General features: G+C 40.6%; 1 protein-coding gene across 2 annotated transcripts; it reads left to right on the top strand.

Annotated features, from left to right (window-relative positions):
• Window positions 1–1,035: 1,035 nt before the first annotated feature.
• ube4b (ubiquitination factor E4B, UFD2 homolog (S. cerevisiae)) lies at window positions 1,036–19,923 on the top strand. 2 transcript variants are annotated; one of them, XM_069140392.1, is made up of 29 exons: window positions 1,036–1,389; window positions 2,484–2,697; window positions 3,915–4,050; window positions 4,296–4,383; window positions 4,697–4,841; window positions 4,971–5,196; window positions 5,425–5,904; window positions 6,837–6,941; window positions 8,095–8,236; window positions 8,560–8,660; window positions 8,840–8,954; window positions 9,757–9,840; window positions 10,476–10,532; window positions 11,116–11,232; window positions 11,435–11,533; window positions 11,621–11,734; window positions 12,000–12,198; window positions 12,686–12,824; window positions 12,909–13,008; window positions 13,220–13,347; window positions 13,508–13,606; window positions 13,925–14,160; window positions 14,301–14,427; window positions 14,555–14,699; window positions 14,987–15,121; window positions 15,286–15,477; window positions 16,353–16,527; window positions 17,976–18,122; window positions 18,302–19,923. In XM_069140392.1, exons 1-29 carry the CDS (start codon window positions 1,363–1,365, stop codon window positions 18,364–18,366), a joined length of 4,137 nt encoding a protein of 1,378 aa, XP_068996493.1. In that variant the 5' UTR covers window positions 1,036–1,362; the 3' UTR covers window positions 18,367–19,923. The 2 variants fall into 2 exon arrangements, with proteins under 2 accessions (XP_068996493.1, XP_068996494.1); XM_069140393.1 differs by lacking the exons at window positions 5,425–5,904; window positions 6,837–6,941 and having other exon boundaries at window positions 1,037–1,389.
• Window positions 19,924–20,315: the final 392 nt, after the last annotated feature.

The following is a 20,315-nucleotide window of genomic DNA, read 5'->3' as shown; positions in this document are numbered from 1 at the left end:
GGTTATATGCAAATCTTGTGTAATAAAACGGGTTTCAAAGAAATATTTGACCTTATTCTGTCTTTAGTAAACTCAGATCACGTATTGTGGCTGTAACTGTGATATAATAAATCTGCAGTGTAATAAAATTGGGTTCATACTGTATATTGTACAGTAGCTAATTTGCCATCGATAGCTACAGTCAGTGACCTTTTGCCACACTGACTGTTCATGCACACAGTGGTGGAAACAAAGTACTCAAGTACTGTACTTGAGTACAATTTTAATGTACTTGCACTTTACCTGAGTACTTCAACATGATGATCCTTCCAATTTACTGCATTTCAGAGGGAACACTACTTTAAAGTCCACTACTGCTTTCCTTCATTTTCAGATGAAGACTTGGCACAACTGTAATATATATTAAAATGATCAGATATCTCGCCAAAAGTCAAACATCAGAGAAAAAGGTCCAAAAACTTGACAAGAGACTTGTGTATCAGAGCTTTCTTTCATCTAATCATCTCACAATGCCTCAGTTTTACCTGCTGTCTCCACAATTTGATTATCGAGTAGTTTAAACGAGCTCAACAGTAAGATGCTGCTTCCACCCTGATCTGATATGATCTGATCTATAATAATCTTATCAGTCAGAGGGACCAAATCAATATTTTACTGTAATAGTAAACATCAGTATAGGTAGGTAGGTATTTACTTTATTAATCCCCGAGGGGAGTTTTTTTTTTCGCTACAGCAGCATACAGAAGCAATAAGATAATAATAGAAATAATAGAATAAAATAATATAATATAATATAATAATAGAAAAGCAATAAAATAGCAGTAAAAAAATATAAATATAAATATAAAATGCACAGTATATACAGTACATTATAGATCTGGCAGGCTCTGAGCAGCCAGCTGGTTTTCCACTAAGCGCTTCATCAGTGACACAAACAAATAGTTACGTACACACACAACAGGTGAGACACTGAAACCATCGATATGCGACACAGTTGAAGCCACGCCTCCGAGAGCCCCCGAAGTCACGTGACGCCGTGTAGAACCAAAATGGCCGCCGTTGTATTTTGACGTATAATAGCTAGCTACTTTTCTTTTTGTTTCATTCTGGACAGAAAACAAGAAACCGAGAGACTTTTTTTTTTTTCCCCTCGGAGGAGCCGCACCTCCGCCGCACCTCCACGACACCGACGTCCCCGGTCTCCTCCGGTCCGGAAGACAAATCAAGACCGACGCGTATTTGTTGAGCGGAAAGTTGAGACGATGCACATCTCGTTCTAGCACGGGCTAGCTGAGCTAGCTAGCTGGCTCCGGCCGGCGCGTTTAAAGCGGCGCAAAAGTGAAGTCGTTTCAAACAGCTGCGATGATGGAGGAGCTGAGCGCAGACGAGGTAGAGTGACCTTTAACGAAACAAAACAACAACAACAACAACAACAACACACGCGCGCGGCTGAAACGGAGCGCTGACGGCGGTCAGTGACGTCACAGTCCGGAGTTTAACGGTTAGAAAGTCTTCGGTTGTTTCGATGAGACGCTTCATGCTACTGAAGCTAGCTCCGATGTTAGCATCGTCGAGAAGGGACGAAAAAAAAAAAAAAAAAATCGAGTTACGACGAGAATCTTCTTTTATTTTATTTATTTTTATTATTTTATTTTAGCTCGAGCCCTGAACACAAAAGGTGCGCGTTAACCGAACTGATTGTTCCGGACGTCTTCAGGTGTCGGGGACCGTTTCGTTTTAGCACAATGCTAACCAGCTAGCGCGATGCTAAAGCCTGCGCGCGAGCCGGACAACGTTATTTATTACAAAAAACGACGTAATCCGTGTTTATGTCCCGGTGTTGTTTAGATCTGACAGGTGTGTTTTCCCCCACCTCCACGCTCCGTGTCGACAGACGCGGTTACAGAGAGTTTAATAACGTGAGGTGACTGAATCTTCTTGCGGTGAGCTAGCTGAAAGGAGCTAACGTTGTTTTGCTAACAGTACCCCAAAAAAAAAAAAAAAAAAAAAAAAAAAATTAGCCTGCGAGACGACTCAGCATAAAACCCACACCGGGCCACCATTGAGCAATCAGTCGAGCTGTTCTCCTTCAGCCACCGACGTGTTGTTGTCTTCTGTTATCTCGTCGAAAGTTAATTTACTGAAACTGTTTGAGACGATTGAAACTCACATCTGACTTCTTCTGAATGAAGTTGCAGCGCATCGTTCACGAGGTCTTACTTCTTTTCTCTTTTTTACACGTAAGACTTTGTGACTTCAATACAAATGAATGAAAACTTGCAGTCTTTTGTGTAGAGGTAATGATCAACTGTGACTAATGGTGCCGATCGTTCATCCAAAAATAATATGTACAAAACAAAACACTAAATCACGAACTTGTCAATAAACATTTAAGAAGGTTTGTCTAATGCCCGCTCACTGTATGCAGGGCTCTGCACAGCACTTTTGAGTATGTGAACATATTGTCGTACGTTCATTAAAAGATCCGCAGAAGGCGACTGGCTCGACTGGCAGGGGCGTCCCAGCCCAGCACCCCTCTCAGCACACCCCTGACGTCCCCCCAGAGGGAGACTCCACCTGGACCCCTCCCTGGACCCTCAGGTGCCGCACCCCAACCCGTGCCACCAGCTGCCTCTCAATCATTGGGGCTCAATGTCCACAGTGGTACCCCTGCCACGTCCCCTATGGGCACCTCTGGTAAGACCGACAGGTTTTGGGATAAATGGAGCCATTTTGAATTTGTTATTGTTGGCAATGCTTAAGGGTAAAAACGTTGATTTAGGTTTGATGTCAACAGATCAGCTTTCTTCCTTTGTCCCAGAAGAGTTATGAACTGAACCGGTGAGGCTCAGGAGATACAAAAAAAAAAAAAAAAAAAAAACCTTGGTTGTTTGACCGCAGCACTGAGAGGGGTCTTTGTATTTTTGACCTTGATATTTGAGCAGCATGAATCAGTCATACACCCTGAATGACATCAACACAAACATGAGCAGGTTGTTGTTCTCACCAGTGTCCCTTTTTGACAGCAAGTGTTGACCCTGCTGTACAGAATTGAGGCTTTCACCTATGTACTGCTCTAGAAAATGGTAGCGTGAGCCATGTATGGATTCATTCACAGTTTCTTTGCATTGTTTGTTGGTGTGCATACATGTGGATGGTGCTATGCAATGTCTACTCTTTCATGCAAATGGTGCAGTTCATAATTGGTTAAACTGTGATTTTCTGAGGGAAATGTTTGATGCGTGTTCATTTTTCTTCTATGTGTATTCTCCTTGACACTGCGTGTGTACACATTTTTTACTTGACCTAAGGATTGCTAAGCATATGATAGTTGTACAACCAGGAAAGGGTTTTTAATTCCAGCCCTTCATCCACTAAGTTCTTAAGTGTTAATCAGCTTTCTCTCTACCTGTTTGCAGTGATCAGAGCTTATAACAGTATGGCACACCATCCTGAACTTAAAAACACCAATCTGAACCTTTGCTAACCTTTTGGTGTCTTAACAGTTGGTTTCCCTCAGTCTCATTTGTGAGCTGTAGCAAAAGTTCTGACATGAAATGTAAAACTTTTATTGGCTGTCTAAAAGTGATTGTATCTATATAGGTAATTTATAAATAACTTTTTAGTAGAGACTTAGAAGATGGGGCTGTCTTGGCAAACTGTATCTCCTCTGGTTGGTGTCTCCAAAGTGTGGCGCTTTGATTGCAAAGATTCATGCAGTGTATCCTTTTAGAAAAAAAACAAAAGTAAACAAACAAATCTAATTCTTACAATCTAACTTGAAGCCGAAACCTTTTCCAGGGTAAACAAGAAAATGCTTCGTTAAGAAATCGAAATATTTTGACACATCTGTGTCACATTTGATGTGTCTTTTTCTTGTGCTTCAGCAGTATTGTTGTGTTTTGTTTTTGCAGGGGTGGCTTATGGTAGTCAGAGCAGCGAGGGGGTGAGCTCGCTCTCCAGCTCCCCTTCCAACAGCCTTGAGACTCAGTCCCAGAGTTTGTCCCGGTCGCAGAGCATGGACATTGACCCTGCCTCCTGTGAAAAGAGGTACGCGGTTTTTTTTTCTCATGGTATTATGTACTGCCTTGTTATTGTTTTGAGTGTCAAATACTCCTCACCTGTGGATTTGAAAGGTGGATGTAAAATTACATAGTTGTATAAATTCCAATAGTTTGTTGTACAAGAGATGATACAAATATGACACTTCTTACGAACCACTGAGCTTTTAATCTCAGTATAGTTGCTTAAAGATGAAGAGACATCTGAAGCTCTGCCTTTCTCTTTTATTTCAGCATGTCCCAGGTGGATGTGGACTCAGGGATAGAGAACATGGAGGTGGAGGACAGTGACCGCAGGGAGAAGAGGAACTTGACTGAAAAGGTAAACAGATGCAGTAAACAGTCCTTAATTACTTGGCCCACTTGATTTGGATTGTGCCCATTTGATGATCAAGTTATTCTTAAATGAATAAACAATAAAGGAGTCTTTGGGTATTTACAGAAAGGTATTTGGGGACTGCCCATCAGCATTCTTGGTTTCATTTTCAACATAGCTGTCTCTTCCGCCAGAGTTATCATGAGTATCCTGAGAATAATGTAATGTAATGCTAACACATGTGGCATGTACTCAGAAAATGTCTCATGATTTTTTTTTTTTTTTTTATCAACCCTCACTGTTTCTGTCTCTCTCTCAGGAAACCTCTGCAAACTCAGATGTCTCTGAAGAACAGGCTCTGCAGCTTGTTTGTAAGATCCTCCGCGTATCGTGGAAGGAGCAGGACAGAGATGTCATCTTTCTCCCTTCACTGGCTACAGAGTTTCACCAGAGCCCTAAAGATGGTATGTTACTGAACCACATTTTTATCTCTCACCATAACCATCTGCAGAAAGGCAAACTTTGTTTATTTACATTTGAAAAGAGTCCTGCATTTGGTGACTTTACTGTTGTCGATTCTTTTTGTCCTGCAGTATACTCTGACTTTAAAGACCTCATCGGCCAGATCCTGATGGAAGTCTTAATGATGTCCACCCAGTCACGTGTGCACAACCCCTTCGCCAGCTTGACCGCCACCTCACAGCCAATTGCAGCAGCCAAATCCCCCGACCACCGTCTGACGCTGGTGCAGCCCTCCAGCCAAGGTGGCAGCCCGATGGGCCCAGGTGCTGGGTCCTTTGGAGCCAGCTCTCTGTCCAGGCAAGTACCCTTTATTATGTTTAGCTAACAGAAACATATCAAGGCTGTGGATTGGCTGTTATCTTCACACCTCCTCAAAAGTGTGTTTTCTCTATTTATTACGATGTGATTGGAAGCTGCCATGTGTTTATCAAAGTTTTTCTGGTTTTGCTTTGATCATTTCTGTTTTTTAACACATTGTTACTCGATCATTTATGCCAACGACCATCTCATCAATGTTGTCCACAGTCTGTATGGTTGTGGTAGTCCTCAACCAGTGGCTTTGGATGCAGCCAGGAGGACTTCCCCATCTCCCTCCACCCCTACTTCATCCATTGCACCTTCTACACCTTCTACCCCACAATTCGTTGTTCCCCCCAGCCCGCCCGCCACTGCTACACCGAGGTGCACCCTCAATCCTCCATCTGCCCCAATGCCCATCTCCCAGCGATATCGGCCTTACTCTGTCACCACTCCTTGGGGGGCTCCTTCCCCGTCGAGCCCAGGTCACAGAGGATTTAGTTTCCCTGGACCCTCTCCCAGCCCTGCAGGGCCCTTTGTTCCTCCCAACACCCCAGTTCCAGTGCCACCACCCAGCCCCCAGTCCCTCTCCTTGAGCTCGCCCAGGGCTCCCAACCAACCATCCTCCACAACCCCTCCTTTGGTGCCTCCGTCTCCCAGATTGAATACTCGACAGGCTGCCCTTGCTGCCAGGATCCGGCCGGCTAGGTATCTCATCTGTCACCTGCATGTCAGTGTGGAGTGCACACACAAGCAAACACACTGAAAACTTTTTACGAGACACCAGATTTTAGGTTCGGCGTGAACCGAGAGTCTGTCAACTAAATCTTTGGCCAAGTCCTTTTTTGGTGGTCACGTTGCTTCTTATATTAAGTTTCGTGCAGTTCTCATCCACACAAGCTTATAAGTATCTCAGTTGAGTAAGATGTACATTGCACATCTAAAATCAATGAGCAACTTGATATTGTTACATTGTGGTTTAAAATTTTAAGAGAAAAAAAATGACTTCCAGTAGTAATTATAACATATCATCTCTGTCAAAAATGTCCAAGTTGGAATTAACATCAATGCTTTAAAAAAAATAATCAGCCAATCAAAACTCCATATATTTTAAATGAGTTTTCAGTACCAACAAATTATATTGTCTTTATTTACAATATTAAGGATGCTTGTTGCTAACACGCATCATTTTATACGATGTAGACCTTCCACAAATAACTAATGTTAGATATAGTTTAGCAACAAGGTTTTATCATTTCTTTGTTGGCTATAAAATTCTCAAACAAATAAGATGTGGCTCACACTTGTCATTGACAGGTTATATGCGTAATCGTGGCACAGAGATCAGTTATCTGCAGAAAAAAAAAATGCTTTGTCAGTGTGTTAAAGCTACAGACATAATGGCAATAATGAATATTTAAAACCCAGCACAAGTGCTCGACTTCAAGGCAGCACGCAACTCTGCATACTTAGTGCTCCCTTCTTCTGTGTCCTTTTTTCCTGTCACCATTCCACATTTGTCTTGATATTGTTTTCTGTTTTTTTTTTGTTTCCCTTCTGTCGTCTTCTGCTCGCACTACATCCTCCTTCCTCCCAATCTTTTCTCTCGCTTCTCCTGTCTTTTTTTCTTGTACTGTTAGCCCCTTGTCGTTCCTGTTTTATGCCCTCTCTGACATGTCTCAGGACAGCAGTGATGAAGACTCCGATGAGGAGGAGGATTTTGCACAGGTTCAGTTTGGGTCCAGGTACACCGCTGCACGGTGTGTGTTAATGTGTGTGCGCGCTTGCTCAGGGATGGGCCTACTGCATGTACCAGTCGGCCCAGCAGTGTTTCCACTAATGGTGCACAAATACGCCATGCTGGAGCGGTGAAAGATAAACTGATGGAGACTTAACAATCAGACGGTCCCATAAGTAGAACTTTTATTATATGTAATGTGTCGGTAAGTATCAAATACAGTTTCAGAGGGCGCTTATGTGTGAAATGTGCTGCAAACAGCTGTAACTCTTATGAATGAGCCCATATTTCAGAAGACTTTTCTTAGCCTACTTACAGAGTTGTTGATTGGCTTTCATTTCAATGCAGTATGAATGTACGCGCTATTATGAACAAGAGTCTTTCACATCCCAAAGAAAGGACCCTCAGCCCAGAACACCATGTAAACTTCCAGGAAATATCATTTCATTATTATTAACCCATCTAGAAGAGCATGTGACTTTAATGCAAATGGCTGGTAGAACTGAATTGTGAGTTTTAGAAATGGGAGTATCATCATGAGACAAAAAGGGGAATCCCTGCACTATATAGGCTTCTACATATTAAACTACGTTGAATCAGCTATTTTTTTTTCTCTTGTGAAGACAAAGTCAAAACTTTTTACAATATTAATATTTTCTTATTTATTTAACAATACAAATTATGTTTACTTGTTTTAAGCTTCAAGAATAGTTATAACTCAGGGCAGAAGTGATATTCCAGCACTGCCTGCACGAATGAATAAGTTGATGTCATTACCTACTGGGATTTGTTGTGCTTTGAAGCTAATCATGTACAAGTTATGCTGTTAAAGCTGACCACCAACAACAATTCAAACTCTTCTCACCACATTTGTCAGCTAAATGTGACAAGCCGAATGTTAATGTTGGCTTCAGAGATTTTCTGTAAACGGGCTTTTAAATATTTACATAAACTCTTTTTGTTTTTCAAGATCTGAGAACTGAGCTTTCACTAACGCTTCATAGTTTGTTTTCTTTCAGGACCCTCAAATGTTGGGTTTGAGCTTGTTAACCATTCACACATGATGATGTTTGAATGCTAACGGTGCATCCCACTGTGCTACGATGTTTTCTGTTGATTAACGAGCCACTCTGTTTCTGTGTTTGCCTTCCTGTTTGTAGTCTCGGTGCATGTGGAGGAGGGATGTCCTGCGATTCAGCCAGCGACCGCTTCACCATTGAAGCATGCAAGGAGACAGAGATGCTGAACTACCTCATCGAGCGTTTTGACAGTGTTGGCATGGAGGAGAGGAAAGCTCCCAAGGTAGACGGAATGTCTCAACCACGATTTCTATTAGATTAGTCATTTTTATTTTCCTCTTATTGGAGAAGAAAACCTTCTGTCATAGCATTAAGATTATGAAATATAGTGAGCCTTGTGATAATAACTGATATTTGAAGTTCTTTTTATATTTCTCACAGGCCAGTTGTTCTGCAAATAAGCAGAGTTTTTGTTAATCAAAGAACACAGTGATTCAACAGTGTCTGAATTTCTGTGGAATCGACACAGTCCTATTAAAAAAAAAAAAAACACACACACACACTTTAACCGTTTTCTCTCTTGTCCTTTCATTGTGTCTTTCTCAGATGTGTAGCCAACCGAATGTCAGCCAGCTTCTCAGTAACATTCGCTCTCAGTGTATTTCCCATGCAGCCCTGGTCCTTCAAGGCACCCTGACCCAGCCTCGGTAAGAAAGCCAGTCACACACTGTGACAGTCTTTGAGTTATTTTCTTATTTTTCATTATATTCGTGTACGTTCTGTTCCTTTTTCACTCTGTCTCCATAGCAACTACTCTTTCACCTTGCTTCCAGACATGTTTTTTATGAAATAATTTTCAACACAGTGATTTGCTTTTTGTTTACAGGAGCCCTCTCCAACAGTCTCTGCTGGTACCTTATATGTTGTGTCGGAACCTTCCGTACGGCTTCATTCAGGAGCTGGTGCGCATTACCCACCAGGAGGAAGAAGTGTTCAGACAGGTGGGAAGCATGCCTGTCCATTTTTGATGGTTGTTTACACTTAATGTCACTTAATGTAGAAATATCCCAATACACAGGAGCAGAAAGAAACCCCCAAAAGATCCATTACAGGACAAACACAAATATAGATAGGCATTTTTTATTTTTTTATTTAAACAACTTTAAAGATCTGGATCATCTGCAACGGTGTCATTGTTATGCATATTCAAAAAATACAGCTCATGTCATCCAGCTATAAACTATACATACCAGATGACTCAACTAAGCAGAGCACAGATACCCACTTTTAATTGTCACTTTCCTCACGAGCAGCAAAATCTGCAAACCCAACTGTGAGCAGTCTAGCATGTAGAAGGAGGTAGAATCAGTGCACTGTGCTTCTGGAGCCTGAAGTAGTTCATCAAAATGCTGTGAAACAACTGGGAAAGCAGATCAGTGTGCAGTCATGTTTCGGTCTATGCTTCTTGCAATTGTTAAATTCATTATGAGGAAGCTAAAACCAGTAACCCAGGGTGACACTTGGAATCACGCCATTCCCATAAAATGGAACCGCCACACATACAGTATCATGCAACTGTACAGTTCATTGCACTGAATGAGTTCAGTTAATTGTATATATTGCATGTAAATGGCATGATGCCATTTTTAGGACAGGTTCTCCTTCAATGGGAAGAAAATTGCAATAATTTCACTAAATATTATGCAAAAATGGTCCATTTGAAATTTAGCTCTTACCTGGGATTGCAGTTCTAAAAGTTGACATGACTATGAAGCACATTATGTCTATCACCTTGTTTTTCAGATCTTCATTCCCATCCTCCACGGTCTGGCTCTGGCAGTGAAAGAATGTTCCTTCGACAGTGACAACTATAAATTCCCCCTCGTGGTAAGGAGATGATGTCCTCGCTACAGAACCTGAAATATTCACATTAATTCTCGAGGGTATAAACAGTACAGAAGGGTGTGATGAGGAGGCAACCTGTCAAACCACCTGTCTGCTCAGTAGATATACAGCTCCACATATATACTGTTTACTATAGGCACCATATGTGTTCAGAGACGCTTCAGCTTGTAGTATCATAGTGTTCCCACAGTGCTGTTTCTCCCCTTGGACAGATATGATTCCTTATGTAGAAATTCACACACACAAGTACAGTAGTATGTTCATGCATACACAATACTATTATTATATAATAACATCTGATTTGGTGCATTTGAAAATGTCACATTTGTCACAGAACATCAGTATAATTTAAGTATTGTAGAAATTTGTTTCAGGCTGCCTGACTGAATAAAGTAGGTTGTGAACTGCATCCTAAAAATGTAACAAATAGTAATATGAATCATTAACTGAAACTTTAAATGGTATCAAAGTCTTGTAAAAATCATATCAATTATTCTGTGGAGATAAGAAAAAAAATACACCCCGTTACTTGATTTATTTGTAAACAAATCATGTGTTTACAAAAAAATCTTAACAGTGGATTTGCATCAGTTGTGTTTTTTTGTTTGTTTTTACAGGCATTATCTGAGCTTTGTGAAATTAAGTTCGGAAAGACTCACCCAGTGTGCAGTTTGGTGAGTATACAGCTGGATGGGCAAAGCTACATTATGACACTAAAGTGTTTATCATTATCTTCTTGTGGCTCAGATTATTTAGGCCATGTATTTCTGAAAAAAAAAAAAAAAAGTTGTCAAAATTTTTTGTCAGAAAGAATTTCCTTAATTTTTATTTGCCAATAGGGCTCCCGTATGGTTTATTTACCTTCCTCATACCAGGACGCTGAGCGGGCATCAGCAGAGAGAAATGAGCCCTGCATGGCGCTAAGACTTGTTCCTGCCTAACAGAAAACGGGCAAGAAAGAATTCCTCTCTGCATGGAAAAGGACTCTGGCCTCTGTTTGGTGGCATAACATTCTTTGTAACAAAGTGCTTTGAATTTATATTAAACTCTCTTAGGTGATTCCTTACTGAAGTAATATTAATTATTAATAAACACTATTGTTGATGAATACACGCTATCTTTCCCAGGGCTTTATTAACCTTTTCATTTGGGGGTTATAATCAACACTACACGGCACTAGTCAATAACATGTGTTCCATCAAGGTTTCCCGTTTACCCTCCGGTGTAATCTGTATCTGTCGCGGCTCTTCCATGCAGGTAACATCGCTGCCTCTATGGTGTCCCAAACCTCTGAGCCCGGGTTGCGGCAGAGAGATCCAGAGACTGTCCTACCTGGGAGCCTTCTTCAGCCTCTCTGTGTTTGCTGAGGATGATGTGAGTCCTACCACTGATGGGTCTTGTAGCTCTGTCTAATCAGTTGAATACATAAAAATGCAAAAAGCATGAAATTATTTGAGAATGGATGGAACACCTTTTTTTTTTAATAGTAATGCAGAAATGAATACTGCAACGCGGCAAGTTGTTCTGTATACAGAAAATCTTTAATGACTTGACTCAACGCTTTTCTTTTGCTCAGACCAAAGTAGGAGACAAGTATTTCTCTGGCCCAGCCATTACCATGGAGAACACACGAGTTGTTAGCCAGTCGCTGCAGCACTACCTGGAGTCAGCAAGGGTGAGTCTCCACCTTTAATGTTGTTTGTATTGCTGTTCTTTGCACCAATGGAGAATAATCTATGTAATTATTTGTCGTCTTTATCAGGGTGACCTTTTCAAAGTTCTCCACAACATCCTACTGAATGGAGAAACACGCGACTTAGCTCTTAATTACATGGCAGCTCTAGTCAACTACAATGTGAAGAAAGCCCAGATGCAGGTAGGTTCCACAAGTCCCTCACTCCACATACAACAGTTATTAAAGTGATTGTTTTATAGGTTACCAGACTTGCACCGTAAGAAAAAAAAAATGCTGCAAATATACATTTTGTTCGATGTCATCTTCTTATTAATTAAAACAGAAAACTTAAAAATGACTAGTGTGTGTGTGTGTGTGCATTCATAAACTTTGGTATGGATTTTAATACATTTCATTCATGAAGTTTAGACTTTTTTTTTAAGCACCAATTTCTCATTTCTCTCAGACCGATGACAAGCTGGTGTCGACAGACGGCTTCATGCTCAACTTCTTATGGGTGCTGCAACAGCTGAGCATGAAGATCAAGCTGGAGACTGTGGACCCTTACTACATTTTCCATCCACGCTGTCGCCTTGTTGTCAGCCTAGAAGAGACTCGTCTGAAAGCCACCATGGAAGAGCTTAAGAGCTGGCTGTCTGAACTGCGTAAGTTAACCTAAATGAAAATACTTTTATACAAGATTGTGAGAACTCCGGGTAAGAAAATGTTTTGCTTTTTAAAAAAATAATTTCTTCATAAAGCATGAACAGATTAATTGGTATTACATTAATATCAGTAAATGCAAGTTGACTACATGGCTCATAAACTGCTGCCATTATAATTAATCTAAAAGCCATTTTGCATATTTATCAGTTTGCGGAGTGATTCATCAACGTGCAAGATCTGTGATTTAAGAAGTGAGCCAATTAGTCCCACAAGAATCACTTAATCTAGTCCTCCAGACTCATTCACAGCTGTACCATATACCACTCATAACATTATATTAAAATAAAAACAAACCCTTCGACACATGGACCTGTGTATCTTGATAAACTAGCCTATGTCTGTGTAGGCAGTAAAGCTGATATTAAATTGTATGGTCCTGATGATTTGTATTTACATTGGGATCATTTTATCTGTAAACATGGACAGACGAAGACCCCACAAAGTTCTCAGAACCCAAGTTCCCCACCGAGTGTTTCTTCTTGACGCTTCACACCCACCATTTGTCCATCCTGCCTGGCTGCCGGCGCTACATCCGCAGATTGCGTGCCATCCGTGAACTCAACAGGTACACACACACGCACACATCCACACAGGTAATCACAGCATATTCACAGTGTGTGCACTCATACTGTTTTTTTTTTCATGGTAGGACTGTAGAGGAGCTCAAAAACAGTGAGAGCCAATGGAAGGATTCTCCCCTGGCTAGTCGGCACAGAGAGATGCTCAAACGGTGCAAAACCCAGCTCAAGGTCAGTTCATCATCCTTCATGCATTTATTAGATCAAACCTTCAGCACCAATTTAAAGGTACAGACCAGCAAATGCGTTCAACACATCTCAGTCTCGTGTATTTGGATGAAAGCGGAGGAGTTGTTCCTTAAATGCTGAAGCATGCAGGATTATACAGTAGAGCATATTTACTGAGATGCGATCCTTATCGTGTGTGACTTTGTCCTGTCAGAAACTGGTGCGAGCCAAAGCTTGTGCTGACGTGGGCCTTCTGGATGAGAACCTGCTCCGCAGATGTCTGCAGTTTTATAGCACCGTCATTCAGCTCATTCTTCGCATGGTAGACCCTGCCTACCCCAAGTGAGTCACCTCGCCACTAACAGACCATGTTGCTGTTATTTGTGATATTGACGTAATAGGAACACATGTGGCATCACATTGTATTTCAGTCTGTTCTGCTGTGTTTCACTTCAGAGTACATCATAAATCAAGAACGTTTATTCCTTTCTCCATTACACAGCATTGCCCTGCCTCTGAACCCTGAGATTCCCAAAAGCTTTGCTGCTCTGCCCGAGTTTTACATTGAAGATGTGGCAGAGTTTCTGCTTTTTGTTGTGCAGTAAGTTGTTGATTTCTCTTACCATGTCTTAACAATTTATTCCCTGCAGATGGGGGTAAAAAGGGCCCTATTTAACATATTTGTTTAAAAGAAGAGACCATATGAAATGAGAAAAAATACAAATGTTTAATGTCAATCTAAGTATTTTGTCTATTTACATACTTAACATACATTTACCAATACGTAATATTCAGTATTTGTGTGCTATAAATCAGTATCTGCATTAATACAGAAACTAAAGCCAGAAGTGATTTATATGCTGTTAACAGTCCTGCTTGTTTCCTCCCTTTCTCCACCTCACCACCTCCTTTCTTCCAGGTACTCCCCCCAGGTTTTATATGAGCCCTGTGTCCAGGACATCGTCACCTTCTTGGTGGTGTTCATCTGCAGTCAGAACTACATCAGGAACCCCTACCTTATCGCCAAATTGGTGGAGGTGCTGTTTGTCACCAACCCTGCTGTACAGCCTCGTACTCAGCGATTCTCTGAAATGATGGAGAACCACCCGCTGTCTGTCAAGCAGCTGGTCCCCGCCCTCATGAAGTTTTACACTGGTGAGTTTTCTGTGTGCTGTAGTTATTTCTGAGCTGTTGTTCTACATAATGTAAAATATAGTGTTGATTATAATCTGCCAAAAAAAGTTGTGATCTTTTCCTTTTTCACAAAAAAAAACAACCCTGTCTTCTCTGGTCAGATGTCGAGCATACCGGAGCTACCAGTGAGTTCTATGATAAGTTCACTATACGGTACCATATCAGCACTATCTTCAAGAGTCTGTGGCAGAACATTGCCCACCATGGCACCTTCATGGAGGAGTTTAAGTGAGTTTTCTGTTAACAAAACAGCTTCTACAGTTATGTAAAAAGAATTGTGAGCCTTGAATCTGTGGCTGTCAGATCATTTCCAGCCTGACCTGTTCTGTCTTCTTTTGTTCTTACTTCCCTCCAGCTCTGGCAAGCAGTTTGTGCGCTACATCAACATGCTGATTAATGACACCACCTTCTTGTTAGATGAGAGCCTTGAATCCCTGAAGCGTATCCACGAAGTTCAAGAGGAGATGAAGAATAAGGAGCAGTGGGATCAGCTGCCGAGGGTCAGTGCTCAGCCTTATTGGGTCTTGTATTTATCTATTTATTTTGTGCTCTCCGTCGGCAATGAAAACATAATTGAAGTAATTAAAATGCCTTTATTGTGAATCACAGGCATTAGACTAAAATTAAACTTTCAAAGACAAAACTGTAACAAAGGTCACAGGGGTTATCAGCTGTCTGTGAGGCGGTGCATGTTATCACCTCACTCATATTCTGCTTGAGCTTTGAAACCTGGGAGAACGTATGTTGCAGAATAGTAATGCTTATGTGTTTTCCTGCACACTTTCAGGAGCAGCAGCAGAGTCGGCAGTCCCAGCTGACTCAGGATGAGCGGGTGTCTCGCTCCTATCTGGCCCTGGCTACAGAAACGGTTGAAATGTTCCACATCCTCACCAAGCAGGTCCAGAAGCCTTTCCTCAGGCCTGTGAGTGTCCCTGTCCTCACTGGACATTTTGTTATTTGCGCTTTGTGTGTTCTTAGCTCTTTGATAGGAAATGTATTCTCAGTTATACACTGTATATGAATGTAAAGCCAACATTATCTGCCTGGGTTGAACATTTTGAACTAGAATTGCCATTCTTCACGCAGGAGCTGGGACCTCGTTTAGCTGCCATGCTGAACTTTAACCTCCAGCAGCTCTGTGGGCCCAAGTGTCGGGACCTGAAAGTGGAGAACCCCGAGAAGTATGGCTTTGAGCCCAAGAAGCTCCTAGACCAGCTGACTGACATCTACCTTCAGCTGGACTGTGCCCGCTTTGCTAAAGCAATTGCAGATGACCAGGTTGGGACTGATGGGGGGGACTTTACATTTAATCACAAATATAGTATTTTCACTCATAAGGTTGAGACTTAACTCTGTGTAGAGAGTATTTTCTAACTCTTAACTTTATAATCATTATCAGAGAATGCCATAGGCATACATCCTGGTCAATTATCAGTCATGGCCATACTGCCTTCAAGACACTTGCATGAATTCCCTGTTGTATTTGGTCAATGCAGTACAGTGTTTCATCTCACCAATCATCACAGTGACTTTGTCAAAGTTCACCCCACTATTCATGAATATCCATTTCTCACCAGATAATTGAAGCAGGCGGGAACCAAATCCTGTTGATTAGTTCATTCTGATGTGTGAATTGAAAAGTACAAATAGTATTCACTGTAATGTGTTAATGCGGCCCTGTGTGGGCTTGACAGTGTAATATTATTTGACAACATTTGTCAGTTCTACTTCTAATTGATCAAACACAAGAAAATATTTGTTTCCATTTTGTGTTCATTGTTCTGGCCTTAAGTGCAACAGATTTCTACTTTGCACATTTTGTTTTCAATCATCTGTTGGGGCAAAGAAAAAAAATCAATATTGACTTCAAAATATTAATAGCATGTGATTTGTTTACAGACAATAAATGATAAACAACTTGTGACGTATTAGTCAGTCTTCTAATTTGCCAGTGTTGTTGTTCATGCTGTAATATTAGGAGTGTGTTACATAGAGTTTGTACATTAAATAATCTGGCCGTTGCTTGTTGCATCCAGTATCACAACCTACAAGCTGGGTTTCAAGTCTTTAATATGATTACAAGAAGGTTCTGAATACTCCCCTCAAAGACTTGTTGCTCTCTAATAAATCTTCCTTCTTTTGTTTCTTTGCAGAGGTCATACAGCCGTGAACTCTTTGAAGAGGTGATCTCAAAGATGAGGAAGGCTGGTATTAAGTCCTCCATTGCCATCGAGAAATTCAAGCTGCTATCAGAGAAGGTGGAGGAAATAGTCGCCAAGAACTCCCAGTCTGAAATGGACTACAGTGACGCACCTGATGAGTTTAAAGGTGTGTGTGTGTGTGTGTGTGTGTCTGTGTGTCTGTGTCTGTCTGTGTGTCCACAGTGTGTTTAAGCAGCATAACTACAACTTTTGAGTCTGGTTTTCCAATAGGTGTATAGAGGGTCAAGAAGCTCTGCATCCTCTTTCTCACACACTCTGTACTAACATCCCACTTTTATACGTGCTTTACTATCGATTCCATCCATAAGCTGTCTAGTCTACATATTTAAAATTTTTGTATGGTTGCCAAGTCTGTCTGTCCAAAAGCATCATAATGGATGGCGAATAAGATCCACAAATACAGTTTTTAAATATGAGTAATTTGTCAATTTAAAAGTTTATTTTGGTGACCTTCCACTTAGTAATTCACTAAATCTTTGGCCCAAATAAAAAAAAGTCACCTTTGGTGTGAGCCCAGGTCAGTCACTGCCAGACAGGATTTTCAGCAGCGTCTGTTGCTATTGAATTCTAGACATTTGCCGTGGATTTTGCAGCTCATATAGGTCATATCAACAGCTTAGAGCAAGGCTATCCTGTAACCACAGACTTAATATAATCTCGAAAGAGAATGTGGTCTACATACCTCCTTTGATTCCCAGATATACCAGCCAACCCACCACAGTTGATTGGAGTGTGCCGTACAGAAGACTTGAGTGTCAGCTGTCTGTGTGGTTAAAATCTCCCACGCCAGGTTTTATTTTTGTAACACACAAGTCCCACTGTAGAAACCTTGTGACATTTTAATATAGGACGCACTTTATCAAATGCTGCTAATGAGTATTTATTGGATATTTTGTTTACTCATGTTTTGAAAGGTGCACCAATATTGCTGTCATATAAAACATCATTTTTTTTCAGCACTTGGGGTTGTACAAGTCACTGGCACACGCACACACGTACACATAAATAATGTTTTAAGATGAAAAATATGCCTTACACTGTGATTAATTTGAATATATCTTGTTTATTTTATCATCTTTTGTTTGACTTATTCTTAATTTAGAAGCAGTTGCAAATGCTAATCTAGTTAGTAAAACACTTCTGTCCAGATGTATGCAAAACATTTGAAGCATATTTTTTATACAGCATATTTCTACATAACTTAAGTTGGCCAAACTACTGCACAACATCAAGAAGAGTTTAAATATATCCGATAGACTTGAAAAAGTTAAGCCTGTGAAAACAAATAAGCAATAAAACAAAATAAATTTAAAACTATATTAAACCAAAAGAAAACATGAGGATTTACAGTAAATAATACAAAAAAAGAAAATAGAAATTGAATGAGAAGCATGCTGAACAGCTTTAAGTACAACATGGAAAATAAGGTATTTTAACTGTAGTGTTTAATGGGATGAAATAAAGGTGCCAGTCCTCGGTGTCGGTTGCTGAATTTTCCTAGAATAGTTCTGTCTTAATTCTCCATTCAACGTGTACCTGACTGTTTTATAACAGACCCTCTGATGGACACACTGATGACTGACCCTGTGATATTGCCTTCGGGGAACATCATGGACAGATCCATCATCTTGCGCCACCTGCTCAATTCCCCCACTGATCCCTTCAACAGGCAGCCACTCACAGAGAGCATGCTGGAGTCAGGTAAACCCATCATGATGCTGGAGTTTCTATTCAAAGCAAAGTGTATTTCTTACTCTACAGAGCAGTTTTATAGCTAGGCAAGTTATTTCAGGACACCTAAATGTCATATTAACTCACCACCTGTTAGATTGTGTGTCAGTTTCTAAGCTGCTCCTCACAGTCTGTTGTTAACTCTGCAGTGCCTGAGCTGAAGGAGAGGATCCATGCCTGGATGAGAGAGAAACAGGGCGGACGGCCTGTCTAAGGACCTCGTCACCAACGTCTGGTCCGCTGATCATCATTAAGGGATCTGTCCAAATCGCCTGAATTCAGTGTCACTACTACCAATGAGAACAAAAAAAACATTTTGAATGGAAAACAAAAAAAAGGAGTCCGATTTGATTTTTTTATTTGCATTTACCCCTTTTTTTTTTTTCTCAAACCATTATCATGGTTCTAACAACAAAACATAATAAAGTTAAGACTTTTAAGTTTTTCTCATGAGTTTGTGTATATATATATCCAAATATATACATATATTTAACAAGAGTTAGTTAATGCATTGTAATGCTGCAAAAATAAATTTCCACCACCAACAGGTTAATCAGTGAGGTGCGTACAGTCACTTCATTGATCATTTTCCTTTACGGTTCTCATTTTGTTTTGTAATATTGTGTATGTTGGCTTCATTAAAGACTTATTTGAGGGAAAGTGGAGGGCAATACATTTGGGAGAGTCTGGGTGGGTTGTGATAAAATTGATAGCCTTGAGTTTTCTTCATCAAGACTGTGACATTAATGAGTCCACATAATGTATGCTGGTATCCCAGAGCTAACTTATGCACAACTTGTGCTTGTAGATGAAGTTCAGTACTGGGAATATCCATTACGGATGTAGCTTAACGTAAACTAATCCTAAACGTCAGCTTCCTCTTGAGTACAGTAGGAAGACGAGCAGTGGCTTACCACAATAAAGTATGTTCAAATCTCCCTTTTTAGACACAGTTTTCCTGCTGACTTCAATAGACTGAATTTACTTGTGTGCATGGCCTAAAGTCCAGAACCTCCTAAGCGCCTCATGGACAAGTAAACCTAGTTTAGGCGAAGTGGAAGGAACATGAGAGAATGTAGCATGATCACCTGAAGCACCATCTTAGGAGCACACCATTACAAGTCATCTCACCTCCAGAGGGTCTCTTTCAAATGGCACTGTACCTAACTTGACCTTGCTGACCTTAACTGTACAGGAAATGATTTCCTTTAACCACATACCTGTTTTGGAAGCTAGGATTTTGAACTGAAATAAATGATGATGCACATTATTTTACAACTCGTCAATTTTTCTTTCCCAGATTCCTACCGTCGTGGGTTTGTTTTATTTCTTGGCCAATGCGGGTTTTTTTTTCCCTCGTCTAGTTTATTTGACCCACTGAAAGGACATCTCTCACAACTATAAAATGTTAGATTGTACAAAATCTAAAACGTCGCATTTGTGTAAGTAGAGTAAACATGCCCCAGTCCAACGGATAGTATTAAGAAATACAATCAATACCAAAATTATATAAAAAAATCTCTGTCAAAAATATCATGTTATAACTTGAAAATACAGCAGAGATAGCTAGTTCCCGTTTTTGGCAGCACAAAACATGTTTTTTTGGAACGTGGTTTCCCAAAAGCAAAGGCTTAGTCATTCTTTTTCTGCAATAGTTATAAACTAATGGATTAAAACTTGGCAACTGTCTGAATTTTATTGGCAAGATGTAAACGTGGTGTGTAACGACTAAACTGTAAATTTATTCTGCAAAATAAAGATCAGTCTAGAAGCTGTTCACATTTCTTGCACACCATGAAAACACCAAAAAATGTCAAACAAAAAAAAGCCTAAAATTTTTTTTACTAATGTGTTTTTATTCATTTATTTATTTTGAGCTGTCAAAATGTGGCTACTTTTGATTCAGAAGAGTATCCGTGAGCAAATGGGTTTGTTTTCATTCAGAACAGGATTGTGAAGTGTATGAAATATACAGTTTCTTTAATTTTTTTTATGAAGCACTGCGGTGTGGTACGCTCATTTTGCCGTTAGGCGGCGCTCTTTGCGGTGACCCCGGGTGTTGCGGTGACAGCGGTGCGGGGAGCGGTGGGTAGAAATCCTGCAGTGTGGCGTCACGGCCCGAAAAAGGAGGAGACCCCACCCACTCCCACCCGCCCTTCCTAT

This window comes from Embiotoca jacksoni, unplaced genomic scaffold (assembly GCF_022577435.1).
Source record: "Embiotoca jacksoni isolate LCO1_2020_lvr unplaced genomic scaffold, fEmbJac1.0.p SCAF_9, whole genome shotgun sequence".
In the NCBI taxonomy this organism is placed as follows: domain Eukaryota; kingdom Metazoa; phylum Chordata; class Actinopteri; family Embiotocidae; genus Embiotoca; species Embiotoca jacksoni.
Note: the sequence above shows the minus strand (reverse complement) of the source record. Positions and strands in the feature narration are given on the sequence as shown.